Source organism: Clavelina lepadiformis, chromosome 3, assembly GCF_947623445.1.
Source record: "Clavelina lepadiformis chromosome 3, kaClaLepa1.1, whole genome shotgun sequence".
NCBI classification, from domain to species: Eukaryota; Metazoa; Chordata; class Ascidiacea; order Aplousobranchia; family Clavelinidae; genus Clavelina; species Clavelina lepadiformis.
This window is the reverse complement of record NC_135242.1, coordinates 20,860,686-20,881,238: the sequence shown is the minus strand read 5'-3', so window position 1 is coordinate 20,881,238 and position 20,553 is coordinate 20,860,686. Positions and strand designations below refer to the sequence as shown.

The window sequence follows — 20,553 nt, the reverse complement described above, 5'->3', positions numbered from 1 at the left end:
AAATTTTTAAGAGAGTGTAACTGACGAATAGGAAAAGCCTACATTTTGAGCAACGATTTCAATTACAAAAAGTATCAAAAAGAAGATACTCCACTAATATGTGCTTTCCAATAATGACAAGGAAATTAATAACCTCATAAGATGTTTGTTGTCGTTACTACGCCGGCACATCTTAAAACAAGGACAAATAAATGTTGAGTTTACAAATAATGCCTTCTTCAGGCAATTTGTTAACATTAAGTGTAATAAAACTTTGTTGATTTGTCAGATTTTGCTGATGAAAGATCGTTCGTAAACACTCAGTTTTCAGCAATTGCATATCATGCTCACTGCAACAATGTTTACATGTGCCAGCATATTTGTACCTTGCTTTGTCAAAACTTGCTTTTGTCGACAGTCAAGCAGAAAACACGACTCAAAATAGATGCCATCACGTTGGTAACGCACAGAACATTGCTGTGTGTAGTTGTGTACATATATGTATACATGTGCTAGACTAAGCTAGAGTTTGGAATTTAGCCGTTAGTTAAAGTATATTGTAGGCATTAGCTGCCATATTATAGTCGCTAATCCTCAAATATAATTGAAAACTGAAATCTATTGACAAAGTAAAGATGTGCAGGCTTATTGACTGAAATTGACATTTCTATAATCTATAACACTTTGCTACGACTTGCGATACTTTGATGTTTATTGAAATTCGCATAATTAGCAAAACAGACCAAAGGCAATCGTTTACTTATGGCAGGGGTGTCCAACCTTTTTGGCCCAAGGGCCACATGCGATTTACGAATGATTGTGCGGGCCACTTGAGTGTTTACTGCTAATTTCTAATTAAAACCCTCACACCAAAATTCTAATCTTAGAAATAAATTGTGAAGCAATAAAATTAACTTGAACAGTAGTGCACCCCTGCACTAGAGACTATAGTATATTATCTATCTATTGCTCTATTAATTATCTAACTTATAATCTCTATTATCTATACTATCCATTGCTCTATAGTATAGAGCAATAGACAAAGAAAGCAAACAATAAATGCCAATTTCTCGGAATGTAAGTTCGCCATAAATTACGTAGACGATTCAGTTGATAATATTAGTCATTTCGAAAAATACCGCGCGGGCCACTCAGAACTTTCACGAGGGCCACGGGTTGGACACCCCTGACTTATGGTATCGTGATTCTTATTAGTAACCTATGACGAATGAGCTTAGCAAAAGAAAAATAATTCTACAGCACAGAGATATGAAATGAACAGAGGTTTCTAATTTCATTAATATCACAGAATAGCGTTAAACATTGATTCTTGTTGGTATAGATAAAGTCATTCATTAATAAACTTTCGTTAGATAGATTGTTTCCAAGTTGAACTTTAACTATAGCTGTAAACCGTAAGTGTTGAAGTACGTGAGATATATTTTGTGATGTTAATAACAATCATGCATGAATGCAATAAACATTTATGACCTTGTGTTATCTGCCTTATCGGCTTAATCACCACCACCGTTATTACCATGATCTTCCACTAATCAGCAGACTTTTGAGTCCGTAAAAACAATCTCCTGAATAAACTTACAGATTGACTTTTACCTAATATTGGAACAGATTATTCCGAAAGAATCTTCACATTAAAAAAAAATTACAAAAACGGAAGTTTGCAAAGAGCGAAAGAAATAGTTGATTTTGTATTTTGAATAACTTATCCAGGTTTGCAGTTACAATGAACTTTCTAAAAAGTTTGCAAACGGAGGCAGCAATGTGAATCTAAAAACTGCTACCAAAATTAATCAAGATTTTAAGGTACTTCCTCACTTCAGTTTGGGAGATCTCCCACTCATGAACATGCCTGCCCGGTTACGTATATCCCGTTTGAATTACATAAAAAATGTGTGTTTACATGCTCAGTTCCGTGTCGACTCCAGAAACTAAGCATATTGAGAAATATAAACTACTTACAGTAATTTTCTAATTGAATAAAAGTTCTTATTAACAAAAAAATGTATGCTTAAACAGCTTTATTGTCAAACTTTGAATGTTATCATCAGAAATCGTTCAAAAGTGGATTTTTGGAAACCCAGTTTCAAGTGAGGTCACTTATATAGTATATTACTCGACTTATAAGAAGTCTGGAGGGTAAAACTTGAAACCCAACACTTTCCATTACCGTGACCGAAAAAATCAATTTCGGCAAAAAAAAATCTACGTGATTGCATCACATTTATGACCACATTACTCTCTTCTATTCAACGTTGTTCAAACAACAGCTGGCATTTTATGCATTTGGTCTTCAGAGTCATAAACAAACTTAATTATGAAATGTTCATCTGTTCTGTTTTCATATGTCACGATTATTGTTTACAGCGGACCAATGCTTCTATAGATCCACTATATGTTTGTATAATAAGCATTGGGCATATTTTATGATAGTATTTGAGTTTTTGCTGCGTTTATTGTTTAATTTATTTCGTCAAATATGTTGTGAAAGTTGTCATACGACAACCACTGTATACTTGCACATGTAGGAGAAGGAAACATTTGTAGAAGTATTATTAAATAAATAAGCACAGTGATTAAAACAATGAAAAATCTTTCTGAGGCAAGCGTTGGATTAGTGCATTTTCAACAAAAAAAAAATTCTATATGGTATCAAAATAATAAAAACATAAAATAAGTAAAATAAAATTTACATTTAAATGCAAACTACTATTAGACTTTCCACCACCATATGAGTGAGCTTGTTACATTCGAGAAACGATTTGTGCTGGACGCAGAGGTAGATTCAATGTCTTGTTACGTACAAAAACGTGGACATGCACCACTGATTTCACCGATTTGTTTTGCTCCGAGTTTTCAAATATTATGACGTCATATGCGTTGCTAGGAAATCGTTCGTTAACAAATTTTTCATAGGTTGCCTTGGATTGGTTTCGAACGGACCATACGACGTAATGTTCGATGCCCGGAGAAAGATGATATGGGTAATTATTCCTTTCCAAGACCATGCCAGATTCCACTGCAAAAATAAATAAAGTTATGCATTATTCAGATTTTGAAGCACAATTTGTTTGCCATACTAACATTTAGCTACACAGTTAAAGAATTATGACGCAACAAGTCCGATTAAATTACAACACCAGAACGGCGTGACGTAATTATTCCTAACAATACATGCTGGGATAGCTGTTAACAGCAACATGTACAAATGACAGGACGTCAGTAAGAAAAAGTACCGGTATGCTAAAGGTGACATAGCTCGAATTACAGTCACGTGCGCGTTACGTAGCTCGTACGACATTTCATGCGTTGTCATACGACATACGTAATACATTCGCTACGCGACAAAAGTGAAGCAAAATTCAAATTGGAGACTATATTTAGATTGGCCAAATGAAATCACCTGTGGAAATGGCGTTTTCTTCGACGTATTTAACTATGCCTCCATTTTCGTTTTGATTAGAATACGGATATTTCAAGAAATGATGCTTGCAGTAGCTGTCAATTGATTTCCATTCTTTCTTTGTTTTTTTAATGTTTTCTTTGTAAGTTTTTGCGCATTCGATTGTCCTGAAATTTCAACCAACCATGCTGTTAAAAATTAAGTGTAATCAACGCATCTATCTCAATAGGCTATATCTTCTCTAACAGATGTAGTCAATTACTTGAACACACTTGCCTTCCAAATTCAATATCGTTATTGCCAAGCTTTAGCTTGGCATTTTCCCACGTGCAAGGCGTTTCAGCGATTAGTGAACCGTGGGCGTCCCGGTATGTAGCATACGGCTTCACTTCATCCATCTTGGCTTTTTGCTTCAAGTTGCGAGAAAAATGAAGATTTGTTATGTCATTGGTGAATTGCATGATGTCACAATCAGTTGTTAACAAAAGATAAAAAGGCTAAAAATAGTACAGCACTAAAATAATCATTTCTGTTTAAAACATAAATAATTTTTATAAGACTTTAAGGCTAAATCCAACAGTATGCGCCATGGTTATGCAGCCTACGGCTTCTATAAGCAGGGAAAAACATAACAAGTAAATATATTTGCGCGCTGTATTCTGAAAGCAAATTAATCCTTAACAAGTATTTTGACTTCCACGAGCTCATGAACTTAGCTCAATAAAATACCACTGTCACTATTTCAATGAAAAAAAATCGTGCGTACAAAGTTATTTTTCAAGATTTCTTGTTAACTTAACCAGAATGTTATAACATAGTAACCTAAACCTAATCTAAATCTAACCTCAATTAAACCCTAATTAGCTTGAATCGACTTTTTCCATACCCTAACCTAACCTAACCGCCTATCTTTAACAATGAGTTGTGTCAGTGAAATAACCACACTGTAATTTTAAACCCTGTCTGCTTCTTGAAAATCTTCTTAAACTGTTCAGCCGCCTACTGGTTATGCAATATTTATGTGTCATCTTGTTTCCCCTATTACGTCATAACTTCGTTTTCGAACAGACAGGCGGACGACACGCTTAAATACACATTCACAGCACGGTCTTACGTTGTAATACCATTTCGCTTATGTGACGAGGTTACTTTATTTAAACAGTCCATCGGTTACAGCAATAAAGCATTTACGATGAAATCATCTTTTTTCTTGCCCAACTCAGGGATAGTCCCTGTTAGTAATTCGATCTCCATAACAATTAATATAGTATTTATGAGAAAGGGATATTTTCTGATGTGCCCACCGACAACAAACGTAAACTTTGACTCTCGACCACATTCTGGTAGTTTCTGGCTAATTAGCCACGAAAGCGCTGAAACCATTGTTGACATCTTTCATTAGCATAGTTACGAAAATTACTTCATGTTTATAGTCTACCTACGACTATCTTTATCTATCTGCTGGTACGTAAAACCTAGATGAAATAATATTATACTACAAGAGAGCTGACAGTTGAATTATGTTACATTTTTCGGTTTTGACAATTGAGTGCAAGAATAATTGATTTTTCGAAACAAAACTTACTTGTCTAACAAAGCGTACTCTGTGGCTTTTGTGTTACGTCAATAAATCATAAACGCGAGAAGATCTGCAAATTACACTAAGCAAAGGAATCTCACACCTCGTCAGCGAAATGCCCTTATCTGTTCTGTAATTCCAGCAGACGTCACTATAAATACCAGGAGCACAAAGTGTGAGCTTAACATCTCTGAATATGTGTTTCATTTTCTTACCTGCAGCTGCAAACATATCTTTGTAACCTTTTTTACTCGTATAAAGACTAACCATCGTAGTCTCACAATTTCACAAACACCTAAAATCCCGCACGGATTGGATAGTACGGTTGGCCTTAAGCAGACATGTGCAACCAGTGGCCCGCGGGCCGCACTGCGGCCCGCCAGATTGTTCCAAGCGGCCCGCGTGGTGCTCAGCAAAATGTTAGAAGTTCATACTAGCCATCACTATTTGATGCAGTTTACATCAAAGCAATGAAAATTTTCGAAATTTTCGCATTTTCGTGTCGTGGACTACATTAAATCTATTTCTTAACACTAGAAGGAAGGCAATTTTCGTATACCTAGAAGGACGGAGTGCGTCAATTGACGCAAAAGGTCAAAACGGCGCAAATCTAACGTTTTTTGTTGAGAAAACTGCGCTGTTGCTCCGAAAAAACTACTTCTATCTCATGTCCGCTTTGTGCATTTTAATTAACAAAAGCAATCGCATTGAAAATACAAGCACTCGTGCCTAAACACTTCTGTTTCACGCAACTCCTTTTTCTTCTTGCACTCTTCCGGGACTTCTCTCCTGTTCTGGCGCATTGTCCCTACGAGGCTGCACTTCTTTTCCGCAAGTCGCAACGCCAGGTCAAGTGAGGTGAAAAAATTATCGCAAGTGACGTTGTAACCTCCTTGAACAAGCGGAGCCATGAGTTTCAGTACAACGTCGGTGGGCACACTCACGTGGGGGCTCCTTGCGTCATCTTTTCCAACATAAGGAAAACCGTTGAATAAATATTTGTTTTCAACGTCAACTGCCAGCCAGAACTTTAGACCAAACTTGTCTGGTTTATTGGCCATATATTGGATGAACTTGCAGCGTGCCTTACACGTCAATAGTTGCTCATCCACAGTTATCTTCCACTGTGGAATGAATGCTTTTTGGCAGTTTGATATAAAACTGTTCCAAAGTTGTGAAGCGAGTGCAAATTTATCATGCAATAGATTCCTACGCCTTTCCGTTTTCAGATCGAAGCGAAGGAATCGTATGAGCTCCAGAAACCTGTCTATTGCCATGGTTTGGGAAAACATCGGACATCCCCACGACCTCCCCCACAAACTCTTCAAAGGGAAGTTGCGCCCTCCTATCACGCCACGAGCAACCACCAAGCCGACGAATTTATCTAATTCATCTAATTTATCTAACTAAGAAACTCTTACTACACTTATGCTTCGATAAACTTCAAAAATTCCGAAATTAGGCTGCGCTTGTGACGAAACTACTCTGTTTTGCGGAAAAGTCGACTTGCATAGTTTGTCGACACGTTTGTCACACCTCTGTGTTGGCAGCTGTGACCTAATTCGATAAACCTGTAATTATCAGCAGAAAGAAAACAATGCTCTCTATCGCGAGACTGGTTTTTGTAGTGTGAAGTAACAATGCGTCAATTGACGCACCCCGTCCTTCCAGGACCTAGGTAGTGACCACGCTAATTATCTCTACCGGTAAAATAAAAACTTCATATTCATGGGTTAGTTACCTAACACTAATGTAGGAAAAGTCAGGAAATATCACGGTTTTGCGATGCACCACTTAAAAGTTATAGATGCACTTAGGTTGAAAATGCGTCAATTGACGCGCCCCGTCCTTCTAGTGTTAACTATATAAACTGCATAGGAAAGTCGTTTTATGATACTATTTTTTTCTGAAAAAATCATGTGGCCCGCGTTGTCATTCAAAATTTTGTATTTGGCCCTCCAGTGAAAAAGGTTGCACATGTCTGGCCTTAAGGGTCAAAAAGCCTAATTTTGTGAGCGTAACCAAAATTGCATACATACACGTAAGTAAAATTGCCAGTCTGCAATTTTGAGAACGCGTTCATAACGTTTCGGCCTGGGCTAATAGGGTCACAACAAAACAGCGGCAAGTAACCCGTTGTTAAAGATATGCGGTTAGGTTATTTATAGAATAATGGCCTAAATGGATACGCAAAAAGTTGATTTAAGCTAATTGAGGTTTAATTTAATTGAAGTTAGATTTAGATTGTAAAGAAGATTTACGTTAGGTTTAGGCTATACTATGTTACAACATTTAACTTGTGTTTCAAAAAAACAATTTGAACGTACAATATTTCCGACAAAATAGTGACAGCTAAGTAAAAATCGTTATTGGCTACTTATACTGTATAAGGCGGAATGTTATTTCAACGTCGTTAGGCAAAATGAGTCAAAAAATAATAATCTACTTATGAAAGGCTATCCTAACAATAGGCCACTTGGGCCTACAAGTTTTGTCTAAAATTTTACAAGTTAGCTTATCACTCGCAAAACCAGACTCAATGTAAACGTTATTGTGTATGCATGCGTGCTTTTCTTTTTGTATAGGCATTCCCAGCCTGACTTTTCGTGAAAATTCAAGCATGTATGCTAGGCATAAACGCCAGCCGTGTTTATTCACACCCGCAGTAATACGTATTTCTGCTTATGCAAATACTGTACATATCTGTCTGCCAATTATTTTAACATCCTTTTCAAAAATTATTTTAAAGTTGTTGCATTGTGCTTATTACTTTTACACATACTTTCTTCATGGATCAGTTAGCGTTAGGGTAACAGGTAACAACGACAAGTAAGAAGTAACGATTTTCACTTTTGGCTTTCCATACCTTGCCAAAACGAAACGATGAACGAACGGGTAAGAAAATTTTAAACTCCAATTTAAAGCTACTGAGGAATAGTTCTATGAATGTATGCATAGAGTTCGTGATTGTATTACTGTTTACAACGAATGAAATCTAAATGCGCATCTCATAATAATCATTCAGAAATCGGCTATGAATAATTTTTTCACTCGCCTGAACCTTGTCCTTATGAGCAGCTTTGTGTAAGACGCAATAAGCATTTAATTAAAATGTAAAAAGATAGCAATGACTTGGATAAAAAACGTGAAAACGATGCAGAACTATATGAAACCTCATCGCGCGTCAGTCGAAGTTTCCCCAGGATTGTCAGATGTTACTGATAAATCTTCGAAGTTGTCCGTCATATGTTGAAGAGAATTTGACGGTTTTTCTGCAAAACCATTTAACAACGCCCTCTCATCCTCAGTTATGTTTTCCAATTTCCCAGCGTTCAATCTCTCGTTAAATTGGAAAACCGCTCCATCCTGCATCAGTCTGATGACGATCCGGGCTAAATTTTTGGCATCATCTCGACCGCAGTGGTGGCGACCCTCAAAGTTGAGACCGATGTTGGCGAGCATGTCGAGCAACTTTGGTTTCTTGAGCTGTAAAATATAATTAATTGGATGAAAAGGAATACAGTCATAAAAAACTGACATCGATGTTTGACAAACTTGACACTCTATTGACCCTGAGAACCAAAACACCTGTAGATAGAGATATGTCCACAATACTACAATAGTCTATCTGTAGTCATGCTTGAATTTCGTCCTTTCCGTGAAAGAGTCGATATTTGCAGGGTTTTCCCCTTCCTGAAGTCTAAGGTTATGCAATTTTCTCCGCATCAAGCACTACCTTGTAAAAATTTCCATATATCTTTTTCAGATTGATCCACTTCTTTGCCCATTTGGGATATTTAATTTCACTCAGACAGCACTGTATATTGAGGAAGCGACTAAAATCCCAAGGCCTGCAAAATGACGTAAAACACTTCAAATTCTATTTCTGTGAGCTGTATCAATAATAATCTTCCAATGATTCATACTTTGATGATTCATATTTTCGATTGATTTGGCTCTTTGGATGTAGATACCCAAACATGTTTATTACAAGCAACGCCTGGCAATAACAATATATCTGAGGCAGCACCGTAACCTCTATGCAGAAGTATTTTCATTAAATCACTTACCCGTCTGTCACAAACGCACATCTCCTCGCTAGCAATAACTCATGTTTCTTTAACCATGTTTCAAAACTGTTAAAAACATGTGGAAATTCTAAGGCACTGTCAACTTGTTGTTGAGTAATTCCAGTAAGATCGGTGCAGAAATTTGAAAGTTTCGGGTTTAGTGACGGCTTGCAGTAACTGTGAAATTCATCCACCTGAAACAAAATTCAGAAAACGTTGAAATCGTGAACTTATTAAATTGTAAAGTTGTGACATATTTAAAATAAACAAAAACTATTTCATGCAAATATGTTGAATTTTACAATTTTGTTGTCTGCTGTATCTATGAGAATAGCAGGAAATTCAATTATTTCATGCAGGTAATCTGTAGGAGGATCTTTTTCACATGTAGCTTCGAAGTCCAGCACAATAAGATAGGGATAATATTGCTTTCCATCAAAAGATTCTGGTTTCTGAGCAAGTTTTTGCTTCTTGTAGTATGCTTTTAGACGTTTTTTCAAGACTTCTTTGACGCCTCTGCATAAAAGATACTGAAATAAAATTGATATTAAGTTTTGTAAAATATTTCCATTCTGCAAAATCATAAACTGACGTCAATCCGTCACTAACACTTACCTTTCGTTCAGTCCAATCTTGTTAAGTTGTTGTTGCAGTTGTGTGAGAGTCATACGATTGATGCTGCCATTGATTCTAGACAAAGCATGGTATACAGGATCAATTTCTGATTCAGAGTCGTCTTTTCTGGCCTTGCGACGTGTTGACTTTTGGGCCATAATAGTATTTACTTGCATTCAAACCGAGGTCCTTATAATCTGCAAAACAGGAATTTGTAACAAGAAAAAAAAGCATTGGGAAGCATATTGATAAGACAAAAAAGCATATTGTTTTCCTTGCAGGAGTGATGTGGAACTTACAACTTTGAACAATCAGACAGTTACAACATTGGAACAATGAGGAAATATATTTTTATACACACCTCCTAAACATCAATTAAATGCATTCTGTTACTAAGAAAGTTGGCAAAAAACAGACAAATGTAAGTAACATTCAGCAGGTAAATTAGGTGGGGTTTTTGTTATGCACCACAATGAATAATACAAATAAATACTAAAACATACATACAAATATGACACATACAGCTGAAAATTGTAATAAGCATGTACAGCGTGTCTACTGAAACTTGCAACATTTTTTTTCATATATAGGCCTATAATGCCGTAAAATCTAGCAGGATGAATTGAAAAAGCTTTATATCAACTCAAGAATTTTGATAGTGCCTTGGCTGTTAGCAGCAGCAACAACATTACTGTTTGCTCTCCAAGCAACAGCACTAACAAATTCATTGCTGTCATCATCTAAGTGATCCTGATCCAAGACACTTTTTACAACATTAAACTTGTATGTTAACAAAGCCTTTGAAAGACCTTTGTAATAAACGTATAAGGAATTATTCTCACTTCCACAGGCAATGTAATCTCCGTTTGTTGCAAGTCCGACAAAGTTTTTATCATTTGTGTGTCCTCTGAATGATCTCACACATGGTGTGGTGTTGGTTTTCCACAAACGCAGTTCACTGTCTGTTGAAGCTGAAACAATCTCATCTTTTGCAACAAACTTAGCATAAGAGACAGCTTTTTTGTGTCCACGAAATACGGCAAGTGATTGCTTTGTATTTCTAATGTCGTAGTAATGAACAAAATGATCAGCACATCCAAACGCAAGATGAAATGCAGAGTGAGGATTGAACTGCACACAACACACATTCGCCTTTGCTTCAATACACGCAACAGAATGCTGTATATTGCAAGACCATAATCTGATTCTAGCGTCATCAGAACCAGATGCCAAGAGCCTAGGATCTACACTGTTAAAATCAACACTCCAGCACCGTTTCTCATGTTCTTGAAAGACTCTGTGTTTCTGGCCTGAAAATGCATCCCACAATGTAACAGAACCTTCGTAATCGCTACTGGCTAGCCAAGATTTGTGGTAGTGGCTCCAACTTATGCATGATATCTTCGAATTACAAGACATTTGGACAATAGGACAATTTACACCATCCACCACATTGTTGACAACAGACTCATAGTCATAAACTTTAATCTTTTTTGTGACTCCGGCTACAGCAAAGTGGTCAGAGTCTTTGTCAAAATCAATGCTTGAAACAATGCTAGATTGATTTAAAATATCACTGGCATAATTGAGAGTAGCCACAGAACGTATGGTTGAAAACTGCGTAAACCTTCGCAGTTTATGACTAAAATCAGCAAGCAATTCAACATTACGCTCTTCAACGGGTGCTATTTCGCTTAACCTAGTATTAAAATAACACTGCTCCAAGTCATCAAAATGAGCATGCAGACGACATCTTCTTCGAGCCAGAGTTCTGTGCAGCAAACTTTCATCGTTTTTGCTTTTCTGATTTAAATTGTTAAATGACTCAGAAGTCACAGGAGCAGAAGATGTGTCATGTCCATCAGACGTAGAACTTTCACTCGTAACTGGCTTTGGAACCAACTGTTCTTTTTTAACAGTTTCATCAGTTTCGTCCGGAACAACAGAGTCAAGCAATTTATTTTCTGATCCGTCCTGTTCCAGTGATTCTTCAACACGAGCTATGTCGGTCTCCAAAACTGTCAATTCACTTCGCACTTTATCTAGAATAGTTTGTTTTTGTTTGCGTAAATCACATAGAAATTCCAACAGAACTTGATTGTGTGCTGCTGCACTCTCCTGAACTAGTCGACGACGTTTTTCCTGCAAAAGTTTTAGCATCTGATCTACATCAGAAAGATTTATGCTGTCGTCTTCCGAAGCAAGAAACGTTTGCCATTCCCACAGACGACTGTCCATCTTCATTCGTTTGGAAGAGGCAAGCAGGTCCTCCATCTTTTTCTTATGTTTTTTTATTACACTGTTTAGGACAAAGTTGGGAAAAACTTCATCTTTGCTATTTATAATGGTATTGCATTTCGTGCACTTTTTGCTTTGCTCAAGGCTGCGGTTCAAACAATCGTAACAAAATGTGTGGCCGCATTTTGTCATATACGCTTCTTCTATGATATTGAAGCAGATTGCACAAATAAAATCATTGTTAATTGATGTGTAAGTGTCAAGTACACTGGGCTGAGCAAACTCGGATCTACTGGGGGACGAGGCGGCATGGTTAAGCATAGTTCTGCTGGATGAACGTTTCATTTTGCATCTAATGATTCTATTCTAAGACAAATGGTGTGGTGAAATTTCTCTCTGAAATAAAACATAATTCAGAATCAAATATTATCATACATGCCAAAAAATATTTCACTAACATTGTACATCCATAACAACCTGATATTTTCTCAACAACCAACTGTTCAACACCTTGATTTTGAAATATTTTTAATAAGGATTTGCAGCTAGTGGGATGACAATTTTGTATGTTTTTAAGAAAGCGTTACGCTTGTGGGATGATCATGAAACTGGCATACCAATTAAAATTAGAAGGGATGTACAACAACTGCTTTTGATGAGGCACATATTGAACTGAATAAAAATTTTGATGATCTTGAGTACACACAGTCGCAGAGTACAGTAAAGCCACACCACTACCAGGAAAACACTCCTATTCCAAAGTCAGACTGGAATCTGGGGCTTTTTGCCAACAAACCAAGTGCAATTTTTATGCTGGCAGGATTCTGCATAAATGTAAATCTCAATATACAAACATATTTTTTAAGGAGAAAAGCCTTTAAAAAACCTGTTTAGACCAATCAGAAGGCAGGATGGTTGGTGTTGTTTTCTAGCCTGGAAATTCCAATAGCAGTTGGTGCGTTTCAAAGTTCCAGGTTGTATGGAAAACTTGGATAGAAATTGGCATAAAAAAGTAGAAAATGTGTGTTTTAGGCCCAAAAATCCACCTTTGACTTTGGGCCTATGTAGTGGAATATAGAGATATGTGATTTTTGCCATATTCCAGTATGAGATAGTATCAGGCAAGCCTGGTTCACATGCAAAATTTCAGGGATCCCTATGGGGCGATTTTCGAGTAATTGCATTTTTAAGAGTTTTACAACATATAGAATAAAACAAAGAAATTGACCCTTTTTGAAACCCATATGCCTCTTTAAGATGACGGATTTTAGAAATAAGTTATTTTGCTGTAATATTAAAGTTGGCATATATTATTTTGGAAGCTGGCATTAAGTTTGCGAAATAAGCGACACCAATGAAATACTCCTAACAAAAAACAATTAAACATGTTCAACCATAATGAATACCGTATTTTTCATCGTTGTCTGAGGGGAAACAAAAAATAAAATGCCAACCAATATACAGAACGATAAAATAACTCCACCAGCAAACAATGAGAGGGAAGAAACAGCAAAACCCAAGGGCTAAAAGCGTGCAAAAATAATGTATTATAACCAAATAATAAAAATGAATAATGGTTAGCATGGCAACTAAGCCCATAGGAATAGTTTAATCGTTATCTAGAATGTGCGTTCATCATGGTGCAAAAAGGTTATTTCTATGTTTTACCAATAACAGATGGACCTAACCCAATGAACAAAATGGTGAAAAAATCTAGGAAAAATTTATAAAAACTGAATCTCATAGTTATACGATAAGCTGTAGCCCAGATTGGAAAGTTTGCTAAGTAGGATACTGTACATGTATAATGGATATTGTGTTTCATCTTGTTGCATGGGGGATTTTCCACCAAAAACAGCAAACTTTCCAATAAGATTACAGATAGCCTACAGCATCTTATCTTTTATGTTTAGTCATTTATGGTGGTTTTAACAAAACGACTTTACAGCTTAAGTTGGACATAAGCTAGGCCTATAGGAAGTTAGTCTGAGCTAGGCTAGTTTAAGGGCAGAAGAGTTGTAATCAAGCAGTAAAATCTCAACATCTGTAATTCAAAGTAAAAGTCCAAGAAAACATCCTTTACCATGGAAGCTTAATGCCAAAATATTTGCCTATTCACAACAAACGGACCTGGAAAAGTTCCGGTACAGTAGTTGTTTAAACTGCTATGTAGGCTGATAGGCTATTTTCCAGACTTCTTGAGTTTGACAGATCAGCAGAATCTTTTGCGAAAAGTAATTTTTCGAGCTGTTGTATTTGACGCATAATTTGGCCCTAATCGATGCAAATGATGGCTTGCGAACGGTGAGAACCAAAATCAAAACCGCAATTAATTTGAATATGAAATGGAAAATAATGCCAGTAAATTTAATAGTTTTTCAATCTAGAGCAGTGGTTCTCAACCTGTGGTACGCGTACCTACGCAAAGTCATTTCAGGTGGTACGCGGTAAACGCAGTTGTTAAAACTAAAATTTGAGTTTTATCAAGATGAAAAAACCGTAATTTTATTTTTATTTTATTTGCAACAGAAAAATCCACATGGAGAGGTTGTTTAGATGTCTGCAACAGTACGCGAGGACAAGCTGCTTAAATGCAGTGACTGACGTAATAAAGGTGTCTGTTTTGTTCATAATTGGCTATTGTTTTCTCCCTATTGTTCACAGTAAAAACCATTTCCCTACACTTCACAGTACACAGTAGGCTTGCTTTTTGGCAGAAAGGTACATAGAACTAGGAAGTAAGGTGGAATATCAAATTGCTTAGCTTTCCTTGTGTAAACAGCTGCAGCATAAGGGGAAGAAATAGACTTCTAGCTTATTTTTTGTAATGGACAGTAATTTTTAGCAAAACTCAACAGTAACGAGTCATATTTTTGCCGATAAAGTTATAAACGGATCCTGGACTATTTTGTTTGGGGTACAGCCGTACACTGTCCTTCTGGATTTTCTTTATTAACTTCTCAGCATGGGGCTTACGGTTCTCACTTGGTGAGCAGGGTTTCTCTTCCATGATGAGCATCAAAGCTAAGAGTCGAAATCGCCTCGACACTCCTGGACACGATTTGCAATGGGCTGTGAGCTCAGTTCCACCCCGCATGGGTCAACTTGTAGAGAAGAAACAATTGCAATCATCACATTAAATTTTGCCTTGCTAATTTGTGTAATTTTTTCTGGGCCAATTTATTTGCTAATCAGTCCCTGTTAATAATCCAAAATTATACATTTTGGGTTAAGTTGAGTTTGTTGATAATCTGTTGGTACACAGCAACATCATAGAACCTCCAGGTTGGTACGCTGTAAGAATAAGGTTGAAAACCACTGATCTAGAGTGATTGATAAACAAGTGTAATGAAAAATTGTTTGAATATATTTTGCGGAAAGTGATTTTTTTGAGCAGTTATATTTGATGCGTAGTTTGGTCCTTATCAATGCAAGCGACCGTTTGTGAGCAGTGAGGACCGAAGTCACGATGCTAATTAGTTTGAGTATAAAATAAAAATAATGCCAGTCAATTTTGTATTTTAGAGTAATAGATGAACGAGCATGTGGAAAATTTTTTTTGTTTTGTCAATGCGGAATCGTATTTAATTACTTATCGATTAATTTAGCAACATATTAAAAATACTATGCGAAATATTTGTATGGAATTAAAGGATGAACTGGCAATATAAGCCGTATATTTTTTATTTAAGATGTTTTGTTGCCAATTGATCCATATTTTGCGGTTTATTTCATTTCCAACTTTGTTTGAAGTAATTTTGTTAAACGCGACAAATTGTAGACGCCACGCAACAAACGAAAACGTCGGACAGGATTTACCTTGGTCAGAATGATCAGCCATCAGCAGTTTGGTGGCTCTGCTGTCTGCTGACACACTACGGTAAACCTTCATCTTTGTATAGGCTGGTATCATTTTATCTATTGCCATGATGCACGTTATGCGCTCTGACCTGTGAATCCTTGCCAGTCTTTCCCGGCGTAGTTTTATTTGCCCTGGCATTATTGCGTTGTATTTGCGATACTTTCAAACAACGGTTGTAGTTTGTGCACCACGAATTTGCGCCACTTGCTCAAAAATATTTTGGGCCAGCTTTGTGGCTCAGATGCCCAAAATGCTTGGAGCCAATGTTCCCTCTAAGCTGCGCGCGTGCGCAAATGCGCACTGCTGACGCGGTCTCCGCGCACAGAAAATCTGTGCTGCGCATAAGAAAAAAATCCAACCTGAATTGAAAATAAAATAAACGCATAATAATGGCCACAGTGCGCACGTGGCATGTCTGATGTTGCTCACAGTGGTCCAAGGGACCGCTCAGGGAGTTAATGTGTTTGCTCAGACTCGTGAAAAATTAGAGGGAACATTGCTTGGAGCGCAAAAATTTGGGATTTGTTTGCCTTAAAAACTGCTTTAAAACGCCTTGAAATGAATTGATATTGTCTTATTTATACGTACAATAGCTGAAATTTATGGTGTATACAATTTTTATTTTGATTCATATAAAATCATTTTATAACACTATAACTTATACAACGATTTTGAAACGCCCTATACCCGTCTGTTATACGTTTTCTTAGGTTACAGCCGATCAGTGCAAACAAAGAAATGCAATCAACGAAAAGGAATGAAGACGTAAAAATTCCTGTGCCGCAGAAAATAGGTTTGTGGTGGGGTCAAGGCCCAATTGCCCCCGATTTTGAGTATCACTGATGGTACCCTTATTAAAAAATTAATCTGTCTCCAATTTTATTTTGGTATAGAGTTATAGGTTGAATAACTTTCGAAAAACCTTACCCTGCAGGACACTCGGAATTACTTAGCAGGCCGATTGCAGGATAGACTAAAATTCAATTGCAGCCTAAGGTGTAGCTAAGCAGTAATTTTGACTTTACGAACATTGAGTTATTATTTGGGTCATGTTTAAAATAAATCGATCGGGTAGTTTTTAGAGCATTGTTAATGTTAATTGTTGCACTATGATTATTTGCACATGTTTATTCCTTTTGCTTATATAGGGCGGTTAACAGATTTCGCGGTTTTATGTGCACGCCTTGATCATATCTAGTTCAATTGGCGCATTTTCTTAGTGTTGTTATGAAATGAGTTCGTTCGAAGCAATCTACATTAAATACACGCACGGTTTCAATTAAATTTTTCAATTTCAACCCGTCCACAAGCGGTTGAAGTATTTTCACTTTTTAGTTACTTCATGTTTACATGGTTGTTTTCTTGCTGTGCGTTTTTACCCCAGGATAAAGTATTGCCGGCTTACCATGTGGTCAATAGGCTAATCAATATGCAATCGAGTTACTGGGCATCAGTTTGTGAACTACTCAAAATGTAATTGTTTTAAACCATATATTTTACAATAGCCTACTTTTTAATTGCATGCCTCACTTGCACTTGTGTGTAAGATACAATTTATTTTCTTATGTGCAACTCTCCCACCGAGGCATGAAATACCATCCACGAGACCTTCATCGAGGTTAAATGTCGATGAGCGCGCGACACTGTTCAACTTACAAGGGTTACTCGACGTTGAATGCTCGACCAAGAAGGATTGCTTTGGCATGCCAGGTCTATAAATTTCGACTTGTAATTTTTTTATTTCAAAGATATTGTATAAAAATACGTTTTGTAGCTGCGTGATGATTAGCTTTTTTTATAAAGGCCAAAAGGGAGTAGCCCACTTGGGCAGAAGAACTTAACGTGGCGCAAAAACAGGTGTTAAACCAGATCTCTTTTATGAACAACTTAATGAAGTATAGGTTAGAGTTCCTTGGGCACGTTATAAGAAAAAGGGATTTTAAATAATACGGCGTTTTGCTTTAAAATCGAAAGCTCTGAGAAAATAGCGCTTAAGTTTTTTCGACAACATCAAAAACCACATCATTTCCTTTCTTAATTTTGCGAAATAAAGAAAAACAAAAGGCAAACATATGTAAAGGCTAAGTTTTATCAGGCATTGCAAACTACAAAGAATGAATCCATCGAAGTTGGACGTACCGCAAGCTGCTTCTGATATTGCATTAAAGTTCAGGAGTGATTACTGGTTAGTTACATCGCAAGGTGGCGACTTAGAGCTGCCAACAAATGATGTAGATAAAAACGTTTGCGTGCCACCCGCTGTCTAGCATCAGGTGTATCTTGTTCCGTTTCATGGCCGTTGACTCGAGGTGAATTCTCAAAAGTTAGTGAATCGTGGAATCGCTTAAAAACGTGCAACTGATGCAAACGTACACACAAGTATGCCGTTTTCCTTACAACGCACAACCCAATAAACTTTGCGACCGACTGACAAGCGCGAAGTCATATTTCTAAAGACATATCGAAAATCATGTAAGTTTTACAAAAAGCTCTGATGTTCTCAAAACTCATAGCCAATGTTGAACAGCCGACGCCTTACGTAGTTCGAGTATAGGGCTGACAAAGCAGAATATCTGAATGAAAATGTTTCATCAGTTTGAAAGCCTTAAACGGAAGAATAATAAATACTGAAACCGTTTCTGTGGCAGACATTTTGCCATGTTTTTGTTGTTTCAAACTTGTGCAAGTGCAAGAACTAGGCCTACATGCGTATCCCAGGCGCACGAGCTTACGTGAATCTTGTTTTCAGGAAGCTACTTTTCTTTGCAGTGTGCACGGAAACATGACGTCAGATCATAATAAAACTTTAGTGCCATTAATTTTAAGCTTTGCATTAAATGCACAACATTGAACGTAAACACAATCGTAAATTGTTCTAAAAACACGAGCGCTGTAAAACATTTGAAATATTAGCTAGGTCTTTATAACATAGGCTATAATTATACCTTGAACATGGTAACATAAGATTGTAATTATGCGAAAGTGTTTAGGCCTAACAAGATTGACAACGCGTTAAACACGTTAATACAGTGTCACCATCTTCGCTTCTTATTTATTTAAACGTGTTCCCTTGCTATACTGCACGTTTGATTAATATCAGCTATAAGTCATGAACGGTGCAATAAAACAATCAGAATCGTAGATAGATCAGAGCGAGAGAGAAAGAAAGGGGGAAGGGAGAAGGGGATGGAGACAGTGAAGTCGAATGCTTAAAAAGGAAATGACGTAACGTGACAAGAGCCTTCAGTTGGGAAAGACCGGAACGTATTGAAGGAATCAAATTGTCAATAAGCTTTTATTGGGGAAAATAAAATATTAATACGCGGACGTGATATGGTACCAAAACAACAGCTCTATTTGCCAAAAACGTGCAACAAAGGTTAGTAATTCGCGATTAACACAAAAAATTACGCTAACGTAACTTAAAATAGCATCTCTCATAAATTAAAATGTAATTGGCCAGACTATTAAAAGAAAAGAAAAACTGCCAAGTACACGTAAATTACACTGCATATTACTAGAACGTAATTGAAGGACATAACTTAATCTATCTTCTGCTGTAGCGACCATCTGCGTAAATCTCGTCAAGTAATGCCTTAATTGCCACAGTGTCCGATTCAAGGTACACCTGTTCAGAATGTTTGCCTGGAATCACCAATTTCTCTCGTCTGTTGTGTTTCTCCAAGGCCCAGTGAGGCAATTTTTGTGCCCAACGGTTATAAACAACGTCCTGCTTTTTCAATGAGGTATAAGCCATCATGAAGACTGCCATTGATCCTGAGAAGATACAAGCTCCGATAAGAGGACGAAGAGCAGAATGCTCCTTTAACATCCGATTCATCGTAGTTAAATGACGTCCAAGAAAAGCCATATTTGTATATTTGGTTGAAGTGTATATTAAGCTTATATTAACTCATATGAAATCTGGGCAAAATTTTATGATGTTAATATCTAGTCTAGCGTTTGCATATATAGGCGGTAATAAACAACGTTGGACTTGAAATTAATGCAATGAATAAACTGTCGTCTTTCGACCCTGCTCTATATAATTTACACAATGTAGGACTTTACAGTCAAATTTTGCTTCATCCAATCTTGCTATCACGATCACTGTCGTAGTACTGCGTTCTGCTGTCTGCGCTTGTTTTGCTGACAAGCACAACAAATTCGTTCGCACTTTATACGTCAGCGGAATATGCACTGAGCATGAACTGAGAATGCGTTTGCGTTTTTCTCCAGTCCCTTCACGCTGTGTCAAACCAAAGCATGAAACTTTTACTTACCAGAATATAACCACATTTATTTTGTTGACCATGCTAGAAGTGGTCCCTTACCACAAGTCAAACAAAAAACACAAAATCACTTCTATAACCACCAGCACTTTACGCTATGAGCTACAGAAGAAAATTTCGTCCATAAGACTGGAAATGATCTGTGTTCGCATCCTGGAGTCGTCTATTTATTAGACAATCATGTGATGACGTCACGAACATCGACGCGCGGCCGGTCACGTAGGCAGTATGATTGGGATATGTACATTACTTGGCCTATATCATGGTAATACACTGTATGGCAAATGATTGACAAAAACCGCAGGGAATATAACTTTGAACAAGGTTGTCATACGAAAAGGTTTTGATCCACCCATAAGGAAAGTGAAGTAAATAAATAACCTTTGATTCCTTCTCTTTACAATTTTTATTACCTCTATAGTAAATTCTTTGACGTTTTCGTATAGTGTGACATAAACAAAGAATAAAAAGTAACTCGTGTAGGCGAAGGTTGGGAA

At 37.0% G+C, this 20,553-nt stretch overlaps 3 protein-coding genes across 3 annotated transcripts; all 3 read right to left on the bottom strand.

The window, feature by feature from the left end:
- Window positions 1-2,522: 2,522 nt before the first annotated feature.
- LOC143448273 (uncharacterized) lies at window positions 2,523-7,159 on the bottom strand. The gene is made up of 4 exons (XM_076947924.1): window positions 6,966-7,159; window positions 3,677-5,309; window positions 3,401-3,567; window positions 2,523-3,016 (listed from the first exon to the last, which is right to left on the bottom strand). Exons 2-4 carry the CDS (start codon window positions 3,859-3,861, stop codon window positions 2,742-2,744), a joined length of 627 nt encoding a protein of 208 aa, XP_076804039.1. The 5' UTR covers window positions 3,862-5,309; window positions 6,966-7,159; the 3' UTR covers window positions 2,523-2,741.
- Window positions 7,160-7,934: 775 nt separating this feature from the next.
- On the bottom strand, window positions 7,935-10,270 carry LOC143448272 (3'-5' exoribonuclease 1-like). The gene is made up of 5 exons (XM_076947923.1): window positions 9,665-10,270; window positions 9,352-9,565; window positions 9,050-9,243; window positions 8,716-8,830; window positions 7,935-8,465 (listed from the first exon to the last, which is right to left on the bottom strand). Exons 1-5 carry the CDS (start codon window positions 9,838-9,840, stop codon window positions 8,154-8,156), a joined length of 1,011 nt encoding a protein of 336 aa, XP_076804038.1. The 5' UTR covers window positions 9,841-10,270; the 3' UTR covers window positions 7,935-8,153.
- LOC143448271 (E3 ubiquitin-protein ligase COP1-like) lies at window positions 9,861-14,366 on the bottom strand. The gene has a single exon (XM_076947922.1). It carries the CDS (start codon window positions 12,245-12,247, stop codon window positions 10,298-10,300), a length of 1,950 nt encoding a protein of 649 aa, XP_076804037.1. The 5' UTR covers window positions 12,248-14,366; the 3' UTR covers window positions 9,861-10,297.
- Between the last annotated feature and the right edge of the window lie 6,187 nt (window positions 14,367-20,553).